The 13,698-nt window shown below is 34.7% G+C and overlaps 2 protein-coding genes across 12 annotated transcripts in view; one reads left to right on the top strand and one right to left on the bottom strand.

Moving 5' to 3' along the window:
* LOC145670244 (uncharacterized) overlaps nt 1-13,698 on the bottom strand; it is a 206,995-nt gene that overhangs the window by 178,896 nt on the left and 14,401 nt on the right. The gene's annotated exons all lie outside the window — the stretch shown is intronic.
* Nucleotides 237-12,725, top strand: LOC145670242 (uncharacterized). 2 transcript variants are annotated; one of them, XM_081738644.1, is made up of 5 exons: nt 237-2,255; nt 5,351-5,577; nt 8,351-8,527; nt 9,763-9,859; nt 12,400-12,725. In XM_081738644.1, the coding sequence occupies exons 1-4, from the start codon at nt 2,213-2,215 to the stop codon at nt 9,805-9,807; spliced, it is 492 nt and encodes a 163-aa protein (XP_081594770.1). In that variant the 5' UTR covers nt 237-2,212; the 3' UTR covers nt 9,808-9,859; nt 12,400-12,725. The 2 variants fall into 2 exon arrangements, with proteins under 2 accessions (XP_081594770.1, XP_081594769.1); XM_081738643.1 differs by lacking the exon at nt 237-2,255 and having other exon boundaries at nt 3,184-5,577.

Raw genomic sequence — 13,698 nt, 5'->3', positions numbered from 1 at the left:
CTTTGGCGTGGGAGACCCGGGTTCGATTCCCGGCGGGAGCTCATGTGGTTCGGATTCCACGTTAATCAGTAGGTCCACGTCTCATATAGCCTCGCTGCTGAACGGGACGTTAAACTCAAAATCAACTCAACACAGCCCCCCAATTTTGTTTTCTTAATTTTTCATAATCTATTTTGGCTAAAATAAAACTCTTTGTGATACAATCCTGTACTAACCAAGTACTTTTATGTGACATACAAAAATCATGTGTACCCGCTGTATTAAGTCGTGATTTGGGGTCCTGTTTGATCTGGGCCCCCATTTTGTTTCGTTAATTTTTCATAATTCAGAACGGTACAAACGAAACAAACTACGGTACAATCCGGTACAAACGAAAGTCTTTCAGATGAGCCAATTAAATCGATCCTAGGACAATGTGGGGGGGCTGCGTGAAGTTGCCCCCCCCCACTTTGTTTTCTTAATTTCTCATACTGCAGTACAGTACAAACAAAAATATTTGCGGTACAAACCGGTACAAACGAAGTACTTTTTATTGATATGCGGAAATCGTTTGTACCGAGAGGTGGGGGGGCCAGGTTCACAAAGGTCGGCTTTACCATATTAAAAATTTATAGGTGGAATACTTGATAACATGTTAAGGCATTACTTTAACAAACGGCTCTACCATATTTATATCGATTTTGTGGTCATTTTTCACTAGATTTGAGATAATACTGTTACATATAGATAATTTTGGAACTTAAGGGCCAAAATCAGATAAAATCACCGTGTTTACAGGAGAAATTAGTTGGTGTTACGTAACTGTAATTACTAACATAACTAACCAAACCTAACCTAAATCATCAAAAACACAGAAAATATAGGAAGAAAGTACGAATTCAGGTAAAATCACAATGTAAAAATTATTGCGGATATTTTATGTATTTTTTCACTTTCCTCGTTTATGTGCATACCCTCCATCGCTGACATGCCTGCTCTCTACGGACGCAGCCCCTCGCTCCGCTCGGGACCCCCTGCTGTGCTTCTGCCCTGACTCGGTTAATGACATTCGTGCTTTTTTTGTGGCCACCTAGCACAATTTGGTTCGTGATTTATGCAATAGCTCTTCATTTAGTGGATATTCTACAAAAAGAAACCGGAAAATGCAATGTGTGAACATTTGGTAGAACCGTCTGCTCGAGTAATGCCCGCCCAAGTATCTTAACCCAGCCTAAGCTAAACTAACCCAAACTAACTTAACCTACCTAAACCATAAAAAAAATACAGAATATATAGCAAGAAAGTACAAGATTTAAGCAAAATATTGCCCCCCCCCCAGTTCCAAAAATATGCCGTTACATAACACTTTACGTAGCATAGCTGAGCGATCGAAGGGAAATAGAAGCCCCGCACGGCTCGTTTTTTCCTACTTTTTAAGTTACACACGTTTGGCATTGCAACCATTGCAGACGGTCATTTTCCAAAGCTTCATATATACGTACTGCCATCTCATTCCTTGCTTGCATTCATCTGCCTACCGCCTTCTCAATTAGATCCACCAAAACATACTTAATTTTCCATTTCGTAGGATTCTATATAACAGATACGATTTATTAAGTCTAAACACATTAAAATAAGTTATTTAATTAGGTAGAGCCATCTGCTAAAGTTAACCCCATATTAATAATGAAGGTAGTTAAATGATAATGTAAGTGTTTTAAACTCAATAACTTCTATGTGCAAATGAGTATACATGGGAAAGTAAGTATATTACGGTGGAGCTATTTGCCAGGGCGGAAGGCGGTTGAATACAAGCAAGGAACGAAATGCCAGTATTTGTATGTTAGGTTTTGGAAAATGACCGTCTACAGTGGCTGCAATGCCAATCGTGTGTAACTTAAAAGATAAGGAAAAAATGAGTCCTACGGGGCTTCTAATCCCCTCCGTTCGCTCAGCTGTGGTTCGTAAAGCGTTTGTAAAGTAGTGAAATCTAGTGAAAAAATCAACAAAATCGATATAAATTTGGGGAGCCGTCTGCTAAAGTAATGAAAATTACTTTTTATCTCTACAATCGAGGAGATAACTGCTTTGAATTAATACATTGCCTAAGCTTGCTTGTTTTAGCTTTCACCGATACACTACAAATTTTAACTGATGTGGCTTCCCCAAGAATCGGTACGGATTATATTTAAATACATCAAGCCTGGACATTTCGCTCATTTTAGAATGCATCATGCCTATTTTCGTTCCTTATGTTCTTCCATATTTATTCGGAGGTTTGTGGCAAAATTGAAATAGTTCAAATGAAGAATATAAATACTTATGTCCGACATTATTTGGTAACAATTACTTATTCTAAGGTATGCTTCATCAATCTTAGATTAAAATGATATCACTCATTTCATCGCTTTACAATAAGTGCAAGGAAAGGTTCGGTCAGGTATGGACTTTTGGGTTTAGGGTAAAAGAACGATGAATTTCGAAAAATTACTTATTAGATATTAACAATAACTCAAAATGGATTATTACGCGAAAATAAGTTGGCATATTAGTTTGAAGTTTGTAAGGTAAGAAGTCGAGGGTGTAAGTTTGAGGAAAACTAGGTTTTTCGTTGCTTACATTTTAATCTTTTTATCCTCTAAAAACAGTAACTTCTTTCTGTTTCTTGATTGAGTTTAGTGGTTTTGTTTACTTTTTTTCTACCAGCTGAAGTCCGAATCTAAAATCTTAGAAAAATATTTGCAATCTGAACGGATGTAATAAAGAAATAATGCTATTTTTCAGGATTGGCAAAAACCGTGTTCTCTTTTTTTTTAAAAAAAAAAAAAAAACTTTTTTCACTTAAACCGGAATTTTTGCTTTAAACCAGGTTTCTTTTATTTAAATAGGTTTACCTTAGATTAAAATAGAGTAACCATTGCGCCCCCTTTTTTTTTTAAGAATAAAGGTAATTTGAGGCTGATGATTCGATTGAACAAGGTCGCAACCTCGAGAAATGACCTCAACCCGCTCAAACTAGAGGTCATAGGTCAACTAGTTCTGCAAACGATTTACCAGTACATCATAAATTATTCAGCAGTCTACTCCTTCAGCATTGGTTAAGCTTGAATTTTCCTTGTCGGAGGCATGATCGTCCACAAGTTGAGTGGGGGTGGGTTTTGTGAAAAATACTTTTTTAACTTGTCTTTTCAATTGTGATTTTATTTTATCAAGTTTGGAGTTCCCGCCAAACTGCCTCTAGTGTCTGTCACACTAGCGGACGGTCAACAAAACTTTTCCACAGAAGCTGATCAAGTGTCTAAATTTATAACATTGGAAAGTAGATCGACGAAACAGAGATTTCTGTTAGGTTTGACTGGTTTAATAATAAAGATTTTATTTAGAAAGATAGTATGAATGATCCAGAACTATTAGTCACTTCTGGTATTGATTAGCAAATTAAATTAAGCCTATATTTCTGACTTTGACTAAATTAGATCTTCTGTACTATGTGGTCTTTTAAAATTGTCCATTGATTTAATGTGTATAACTGTAGAGTGATTCCACTTTGCAGTTCTTTCCCTTTTGGTTCTTAAGTGGCTTCTAAAATATTCACAAGTATGCAAGATCACTGCAACGTATTTCTATCAGTTGACCTCCGTGGATGATGAGTCTGTGGATTTATCGCCTTTGTTATCAAGGGATTCTGGTTTCGAGTTCAAATGAAGAACAATATCTCTCGAATGCAAACTGAGTAGTGGTTCGGATCTCACTTTAAGCTGTAGGTCCCGTTCTTCATAACCCCGCTGTTATGTCCGTAACCATAGAAAGACGAAGGTGGGTCAAATTTACCCGCACTTTCTTTTTCTCTTTGCCCGAACAAATGAATTTTACAACGTTTGAAATTTTTTGTATTTTCTTCTGTAATCTAAACTTAAATTTAGTTTTATTAGAAAGCACATTATTGTGGTGTTTTTTTTTTTTTTTTTTTTTTTTTTAATAGCGCAGGTGACTAAATACATCTTTTTTAGCAACTTAGAAGTGTTAAGAGAAGTACAGTTTTACTTTAAAAGGATCATTGTAAACTTGTCTATTCTTTGAATGGATGACTAAATTAACATAATCTACTTTTATACATTGAGCAAACTTAATACTCTCAGGTTTAGTATAGTAACTTGTCTACACAGGCTAATGTATTTAAAGCTACTTCATGTCTGCTAACCAAATGCGGTAGTAGTCTGTACTGGGACTTATATTTGTAATATCTCCTATTAAAATAAAATTTCACAAGTCTTAAAATAATTTTACAACTCCCATTTATTAGTAGCAGCCATTAAATAACTATAAAATACATTAGTAGGGTTAAAATTGGAATTTACAACCGCGAGCAAAATTGCCCCCCTTAGTCTTTCACGTGACCAATTATAGTTTAGTCTTCCTAGGGTTAATGTTAAGATACACGGATGACTAATGATAGTGAGTGATTATGAAGGAATTAGTGGCGTGAGAACGGGAAAACCCTCACGAATATGATATTGTCCATCATAAACTCATGAGGCCGGAGATTGAACCAAAGATCCGTCGCACCAAAAGGCTACGTTCTACCTCTGAGCAATCAACCCTTTCCATCCGCAGTGCTGATGAATGACGTCATACTCTAATGACCTGGTCATAAATCTCCAACGTAGTGGTCTTCTACACATGTCTTCCTAATTGTTCCCCACTTTTCCCCCCCAAGATTTTTTCATTAAATGAACAGCGAAATCATATTAAAATAAAATCTTTGAGTTTTGTCCCACGGTTATGCGGGGCTGCCTAAAGGAGACGGTGATGATGAGAATGAATTAAATGATGGAGTGAAGAAAGTGGAGGGGAACGATAGAACCCTGAGAAAACCCACGCACACGGTGTTTGTCCATCACAAACGTACACTTATGTCCAAAATTATTGTCGCATGTCTATAAATACGTTGTTTTGAAATTTGATACCGAATTCGCCCTGTATTTCTTATAATGTTGGTATGTGCATAATCGGCAAAGACATGTACTGTATGTGGCAAATTTCATGTCAAAAGAGCAGTAAATAAGAATAATAAAACGAAAATAAAACTTTCTTGTCCATTTGTTTTACTCATTCTAATTTACGTGCTTATAATTCTTTCCCTATAAAATTTTCTACAAATATACATTTCTCGATTATACACATAGTATCGGTATTTAAAGTATCCTGTAAAATCATTATCAAATTATATTCTTACAAGAAGACAGTTATAGATATGCGACAATCATTTTGGACATGAATGTACATTTTCTTGTTTCAATGATTTGTGAAATAGTATATTTTCTAGTTATATTAACACCTTCAAAACAATATTTCCTAAAATTTGTTGCAGATATCAGAATGGTATTTGGCCAAATGCAATCTACTTTAGCTGACCTTAGTGAAAGAGTATCTTCCGTCGAGAAGAAAGTCGACACACTTCTAAGTAATAATGTGAGTGTGAAAGCAGAGTCCATAAACGAAGAATCCGAACTTCTTGGCCTTCTGCCTCTGCGAACGTTGGATGATTTTCAAACATTTGAGAGAAAGCTTGAAGATCCTAACTTCGGAAAGAAATATGTAAGTGTCCTATCAAAACTGTACAAGTTATGAAGCAGGTTTCAAATCTTTGTTATATCTTTTAATTTACGTCTTTTTGGAACATCTTTTTTTTGACTAAATGTTAGCATCAACTCTATTTTGGCCAATTTAGCCATTATCATGTGCATTAGCTATGGACTATAATTTTGGCAGTAGCGGATCGTAGTCTAAACAAGCACCGGTTGCAATGTTGCAATATCAAAGGTATGTAGGTACGCGCAAGTGTCCCCTCCCCCCAAAAAATATTCAGGAAATATGAAGAGGAAAGTCTTTTAAGCTCTATTTATATATTATTGATTAAATTGTTTCTCTAATATTGATTTAATATATAAGCTATTTCCTTTTTTTCAAACAACCACTATCAATATACGTTTATACACTATTTATATACAAAACCTCTACACTCATGTTATTGAACACGAGATAAATCGAATATATAGTATTTGCTGTAAGCCATGAATGATGGCGTTAATCCGAAAAGAGCAAAAAAAAAAAAAAAAAAAAGCAAGAAAATTGCATGCACGCAGTTAAACAAAATTATTTAATTATATAATCTATGCATTATTTTAGAATGGAAGGTCTTTCTTCGATCTTTTGGGCTTCAAATTTTCTATGACTTTATTGAAATCTGAAATGCTGCTCGCCAAGTTTCTCTGAATAGAAAGCATCGCTACCGCAAATATTTTCCGCTTTATTTTCTTTAGGGTCCAGAAACACCTCTCTCCTCCGACAATATGCATTTTGTTAGCATTTCTTTGTATAAATATACGGTACAAAAAGTCCATTTTCAGAAACCACGTATTTTTGTCTGTAAAGAAGTATGAAATCTAAGATGTTTTCCTTCGAAAATGAAAAAAAAATAGTTTAACATTCCAGCAAATTAGGCTAAAGAAGACAGACGAGTATTGGAAGTGAATGATTTGATATTAATTTATGCTCTCCGCCGGAAACCGAACACAGAATCATGTGCACTAAAGACAAAGAACTAGGAATTAGACCAGTAGTAAGACATTTTCTTCTTCGAGACTCGATCGATCCCCCCCCCCCCAGAATAGGGTTTTTTAAAAAATAAATCTTATCCCAAGAATTTTCACTTTTGTATTATAAATGTTAAATAAAATCTATTGACTTCGAACGACCGCCCCCCAAACTTTCAGCTGGGATTCGTCCCTGTTACCACCAGACTTATATTTGTTCTTTGCGAGTTTGTTTTGTGAATAACTTCTTTTTTCCAAGCGTCTGTATCTCCCTCACCCTATGAATTGAGTCAAGCGCTGCTAAGCGGAGGAATTTGTAACTATTACAGAAGCTGACCAGTTGCGGAAGAAAGGCAACCGCAAGAAAGATATACGGGAAGATAGGAGCGATGCAAGAATAAATCCACTTCCCCATGTTAACAGATAGGAGCTTGCTGCCATATGCTCGATGCTAGTGCTTCCAGTGGCAACGTTCGCTGCCACCGGAAATGTAAATCTCTCTCTTTCTTTCCGTTTTTTAATTTACTTTTTTCAGAAATGCATCAACACTGTTTTTGCACTCAAGAGCAGAGGTTTATTTTTTACTGATACACTACATTAATACTTAAAGATAGTTTTAGTATAAAGAAATATCCGGTTGCACAACCATGCAACATATAGTACCAGCCGCCGCTGAATTTTGGTCAACTTGCCATTCATACTTGCTAATATAGTCATTTAGGCGGCAATTCAATCTTTTGCAATCAATTTTTTTAGAACATATGAAAAACCTAAAAAAAAAAGTAGTTTATCTTGGTATTTTTCTAATTCTTCTGTTTACAACAGCACTTACATTGTCACAGTAGATTAGATATCTTTTATCAGTCTCACCTATCCGTCACGGTAAATTGGGATTCCTGAATCTGGTTTCTCCATAGTCAGTTGTTTGATTAGTTTCTAGTGTATTTTTAGTTTGGGTTGGGTTTTTCTTGTCAAGATACGTGCATGTGTATGTATATATTTTTGTGATAGATCAATAGTGTTATCAAGACATACCCAGCATTTGAAGTTGAAAATAATTAAAGAGATTTTATTACTTCTAGTCAATGAAGGAACAAATTATATTGTGAAACTGTTTGATTTGAGGATATCAAAAGATAAATAATATTAGAACATCTTTGTAAACTAGTAGACAAAAAGTACCAAATTTTTACTTTCTTTGTTCCTAAATTCTGCTACCTATAATTTAAGGTAAGTTGAGCCATTTTTAATTAGTTTCTGTGCGTCATTTAGCTATTTTCTGACACTACTTGTTGGCAGCACTGATTAACCCACTGTTTCTTGTTACTTTTGGAAGTGTATGTAATTTCCATATACATACACACACACACACACACATATATATATATATATATATATATATATATATATATATAGAGAGAGAGAGAGAGAGAGAGAGAGAGAGAGAGAGAGAGAATTTTTTCTAATTCAAACGGACAATGGTCCTTTTAAATAACCGCAATCCGATATTAAGCTGAAAGTTACCAAATAAATCCCAGGCAAACAGTTTTTGTTAGTCACGTAGCCCATTTGATACGGCCTTCCATGAAACTCAGAACTCCACGCCCTTTTTTTCACACTTCACATTACGGTATTTAAAAATAAATCTAGTTTCATTCATGCTTCGTTATTTTTTTTCCACTAGTAGAAAAACCTAACAATACGGACCCTTATATATATTGTTTTTCTTTTCGATTTCAGCATGCATTAGATCTAAATAATTTCCTTTTTTTCAGGTAAAAGTATTACTGTCAATTGGTGGTAAGGATTTAAAAGGTTTCGCTCACAATGCAATAAGAAGAACTTTGTGCGACAAGCTCGCAGTGGAATTCTCCTACTCTGGCAGGAAACCAAGGATCATGAAGCAAAACAGCACACCTTTGGGTCCACCCAAATGTGCAAAAAGATCCACAGTAAGTTGATTTGAAAAGTTGTACTGAAATATTTAACTTCATAATATTTATTTATGCTAGTAACCATACAAAATTCCAGTTTGCTAATTACTAAGTCTTACTTCTTTCGTACTGGACGTGTGTTCTCATATTAGTATGTCCCAAGCAATCAGAAGTAATTCTTCATGAATAAAGTATGCTTTGAGTATTTTAGGATGCTTTTGCTGTCAAGTAGTATAATATGTAAATGTGTTCACCCTTACTGGGTGAATATAAAATCTGTGTAGAATATATAGTAAATTCAATAACTAATCCAACACTCTATGTTATAAACAAAGCTTTACTGGCAAAGTACACATTTAAACAAATCTTTGCTTGACAAAGCATTCAAAAACAATTTGTAAGGTGTACGGAAAACCTAAAACCAAATAAAATTCCAAGATAGGAATGATTCCAGGGCTAAATAAAGTCAATAGTGTCAACGAATTTAAATTGAAGTACAATGTAGGAATCACTGTGTGAAGTATAATTTTGCACCAGACTTTTCGTGTATACATGTAAATTTGATACTGTCTACCACACGAATGTAACTTTCAAAGAATATAACTTTGTTGCGTTGGCAACACTGTTAGTCTGGTAGTATTACATAGTATGCCAAACTGTGTCCCCTGTCGATATTTTAAAGGTGCAATATTTCAGAGCTCTTTGTCTAACACTAGAACGCAGATAAAACACTAGAAGAATATAGCTTTCGAAGTTACCATAATTCCAGTATAAAAAGAGAAAAGTTGCAGGCTTTCAAGACGGCTAGTAGTCAAACTTTCGTCTTTCTGTCGTCTTCATCTTTCAATTTTTCGTGACAACGAAGTTAGCCAAAACCTTTTTTTTTTTTTTTTGTAGTGTTATTTAAGGTGACTTTAAACGTTGACTCAAGACCATATCACCACTAAGGGCACCGGAAGAAAGTCTTGTTACACTTGTATAGAAAAATGTAACTTTTCCATTATATAATATACCAAAAGTGTGGTGAAAGATAACTTTCTATAGTACCCTTACATAAAAATCACAAAATAGGGGCCTAGCTTAGGTGACTTGAAAAATAATATAGGAATTAGTTTCAGCTCTAGGTATCCACGTTTACAAACCATACCATAATTCCGTAAAGCTATTTAAGAGGGAAATTTATTTCAAATGACTTTTTTTTTTTAAGAATAAAAATCGCTAGTATTTGCCTGAAGTTCTATCTTTCTTTTCAGCTGCTGTTTGTAAGATGTACACCGACGCAAAAGAAGAAACGGTGAAGGAAGTATTGGGGCTTTGGCTGCAGCAGGCGAAGCCTAGACTACTGCGTAGGTAAGTATAGTTTTACCTATTTTCCTTACAACGACGAGAGAGATCGGAAAGTTCTTACCATCACTAAATAAGCTAGGGATCTGCAACTTAGTGAAATGAGATAAAATGTTTACCTTGTATGTACTTATTATTTTATTACTCTTTTTGTCTTGATTAATTTTAGTGTTATTTTACATCTTTTCTATCTACTGAACGAACTCATTTCTTGAGAGAAAAACTACAATACCACCCTCTTTCTTGATTGATTAGAGCTAATTACTTCTTTTCTATACTAAATGAGACCATCTTACATTCTGGAAAACTCTGCAATGCCTTTGTAGTAGAGAAATATGCAATTGCAGAATCTTTCAGACGATAAGATTATTTCGTTTAGTATAGAAACAAGCAATAAAGCACTATAATTAATTAAGATATAGAATGGTATTGTAGTTTTTTTTCCTTCTCAAATACAAGGTTTTATTCAGGAGATAGAAAAGAAGTAAAATAACATTAAAACTAATCAAGAAACAGTTTTTTTCCTAGAAGATAAAGACTTCAGCAGTTAGAAAATTTTGTTAAAAGACAAAATAATAGTAAATGCACATTTCTCTCTTACAAAGACATTCCCGAGTTTTCCGGAAGATAAGACTTCATTCAGTATGAAAAAGAAGTAATCAACACCAAAATTGAACAAGAAACAAAGGTTAATGTTTTATCCACAAGATAAAGACTTCGTTCAGCAGTGGCAGTAATAAAAATACATTTTAAAAAATTAAGAGTAGTTTTTTTCCCCAAAGACAAAAAGATTTCAATAGGATGGAGCACGCCAAAGTATGCGTATGCGTAAACACTTAACAACAAATTACCAGGAAAATAAATAGGGAGACATAGGTCTTAAAATGCATTCAGAATTTGACTGGATTGAAGTAAATGAAGTGATTTGCCTGCTTTGTGCCATGTACACTGAGAAATGTTTCTGCTTTCAAAGATGGGATATAAAGAACTAGGTCGATAGGTCGCAGGAGTATTTATTACTTCTCTATAATGAATTGTGAAACGACGCTAATGATTCCGACACGACGTTCCATGAATATGGGTCAAATAAACTTAGTGTTACAGTTACGGTAATGAGTCATCCCTTCATTTGATATGTATGTTGAAGGCAATATGCATGTCTTCCTATCAGTGATTCTTGTGTTTTGAAAGAATGAAACGTTGCAAAGATGTATTCCTCCGCTGTAAGGCTCAGGATTAAAATCCGTTTGTTTTACTGTCACAAGTAAATCCAGAGAATTGTTGCTCAACACCTCCTTACGTATTAGTCACCAGTAACTTTTTTTTTATATTTTTAAAGAGAAATATTTCATTGAACCTCTAAGGTATGTTCCAAACTCGTTGCAAAATGATACGAAGTTGTCCGTGTACATGGTACCTATTTTAGTAAATTCTTACGCTTTTCCTGTAAATTGCGAACTACACTTTCCCATGCGTTCTGTTGTACATTACGCAGGATAACGCCTTGTAGGTCATCATCTATCATTTGTGTTGCTCCGTGAAGAATACAAGGTATATAGGTTCACACACTTATGGCCTATCTTTCCTGTGAATCGTGAGATCAGATTGCATTTCAAACAAGGCATGGAGAGAAAATTAAAGAAATAAGTAAATATTTGTTCTTCCATCCCTCAGTGATTTCTTATATCAGTGATCACTTCGTTTGTTTTTCGTAACGCCGTACTTATACAACAGTACCGAGTGAGTCAATATGACATTTTCTGGATTTATCTCAATTGATGCTCTCACAGAACAATGCACGTTTTCAGCTAGGAAAAAACTTCTACTGAAAATTTACTGGCACCAGAACATTGAAATAGGTAAAGTGAATAAATACCATGCAGTGGTACCAGTGATGAAACGGGTCACATACTTCGTGACTCGTAATCACGAAGTAGTCAGATCCCTGACCCTGTATGACCCAGACATATCCGTGCGATCCCGAGACGACTAAATATCAGACTATGGGAGAGTATGTTGTAATTTTAACAAACGCGATTCTTTCCTTTCAAGTGTTTCTTATGAGTGATCGTCAAAATTTAATCGAATAAGGCTGTAAAACGTAAAATGTAGAATATAAGGGATTCCGCTGAACCGAAATAGTGTTTGCATAATGTTTGTGTATAGTAGTGTTTAAAATTACTTTATTAATTTTCAGTATGGGAAGATGAATTATATTGTATTTGACAGTCAAGACACTTTGAATAAGAAGTGTCACACTGCAAATCTAACATCTGAATAGGTGAGCTCGATTAGGGAATATTAATTCACTATAAAAATTCTACCGTAATGCTATAGAGATCATATTTGGAGTGCTTCCAAGCCATGGATCACCAGATCTGAGAAACGAGTGCCAGACTCTGTTGCCTTGTGTGGCACTTACTTCAAAGAATAATAATGTATTTTAATGAAAGCGTATTTATAAGGTAAACAATATGAATGTTTTCTTTTAACTGTGCAATCAATTACATGTTTTTCAATACGTATTTTTGATCGTTATTTTGCAGAGAACGAAGAAATTCAAAACCTGTAGTGGAAGGTGACACCGTTGAAGTTGAGGAACTCAATTAAGGAAATAAGTTAGAAATAATACAAAAATGTAAATAAGTTCAATAAATAACATTGTAATACAAGCTGATTGTTTTCATGAAACCTTATATCAGTTATTACGTAGAATGTAGGGATAATTTATTTAAATTATGTAGCAGCAGGATGCGAAGTAATAACAGTTATGATCGGGGAGAGAGAGGAGTAGATAAATAAGTAAAAAAAATGCCCTGGAAAGTTTTAAAATGAAGATTTCATATCTCGCCAGTAAATTATTGAGGATGAACTTTCTTATAAAATTTTGAAGTGTGGGAATGGCCATCCTCAGTATTTTGCACCCTGTGTAGCAGTGGTTCTAGGATTTAATTTATATTTCTTTCCTGAAATCTGATAATTTAAAAGTTTGCTTAGCCCTTGACGTTTGTCTAGTGGTACGTCTTTGCTGCGCCTAGGTCGTGGTTGATTCTCAGTGGAAGACTTTACAAGCACTGAACGCATTACTGCGGATTCTACAGGTCAGTGTCTCATATAAAGCTTCGTGCTGAAACGGGACGCTGAACTTCAACATCAAACTGTGGTTAATGGTAAACTCATTGGATGCTGATCTGCCAGGTCGCATAGTATATTCACCAAGGAACTCAGGAAAAGTGTTGCTTTCTATATTGAGATAAGATACTAATCTCAATAGACTGGAGTATGGGGTATATATTCAACACCAATGTTGTGTGAGACATGGATTTATAATTTAACATGATATCTCAATAATGTTACTCAACAGAAATAAACCTGAACCTCGTGCTGCAAAGACGCATAATGGACGAAGGAAAGAAGCATAATACAGATTGTGAAAGTATACATATTTTGTTTTCATTTTGACCGAACACAACTATTCTTTTTCAGAACATTGCTTATGTAGGTTTAACAGTTCTTTCGTCCTCACCTTTACGTTTATTTTTGCAGAATTGTTGTCTATATGAGCTTGATTTCATTTTGTATAAGGTTTGAAGTGAGGTCCAGTAGTGTCAATCTTGATACAGATTTATTTCTGCACGTGAGAAAATGATTCATCTGGTTGGCGTCATGTATAATGTTTGATGTGAAGGATAGTATAATGTTCAGTGTGTAAGTTAAATAAATGATGGTGTGTGTTCTTTTGCCATCTGAGGGTGTTTGGATATTGCCACCACTTTATTGGCATTCTTTTAAAAATATTGCAGAAGCCATAGCCTACTACTATGTTTACTATTAATAGTAAGTAT

The sequence above is a fragment of the Thermobia domestica genome, chromosome 14 (genome assembly GCF_964235325.1).
Source record: "Thermobia domestica chromosome 14, izTheDome1.hap1.1, whole genome shotgun sequence".
NCBI lineage: Eukaryota > Metazoa > Arthropoda > Insecta > Zygentoma > Lepismatidae > Thermobia > Thermobia domestica.
Note: the sequence above shows the minus strand (reverse complement) of the source record. Positions and strands in the feature narration are given on the sequence as shown.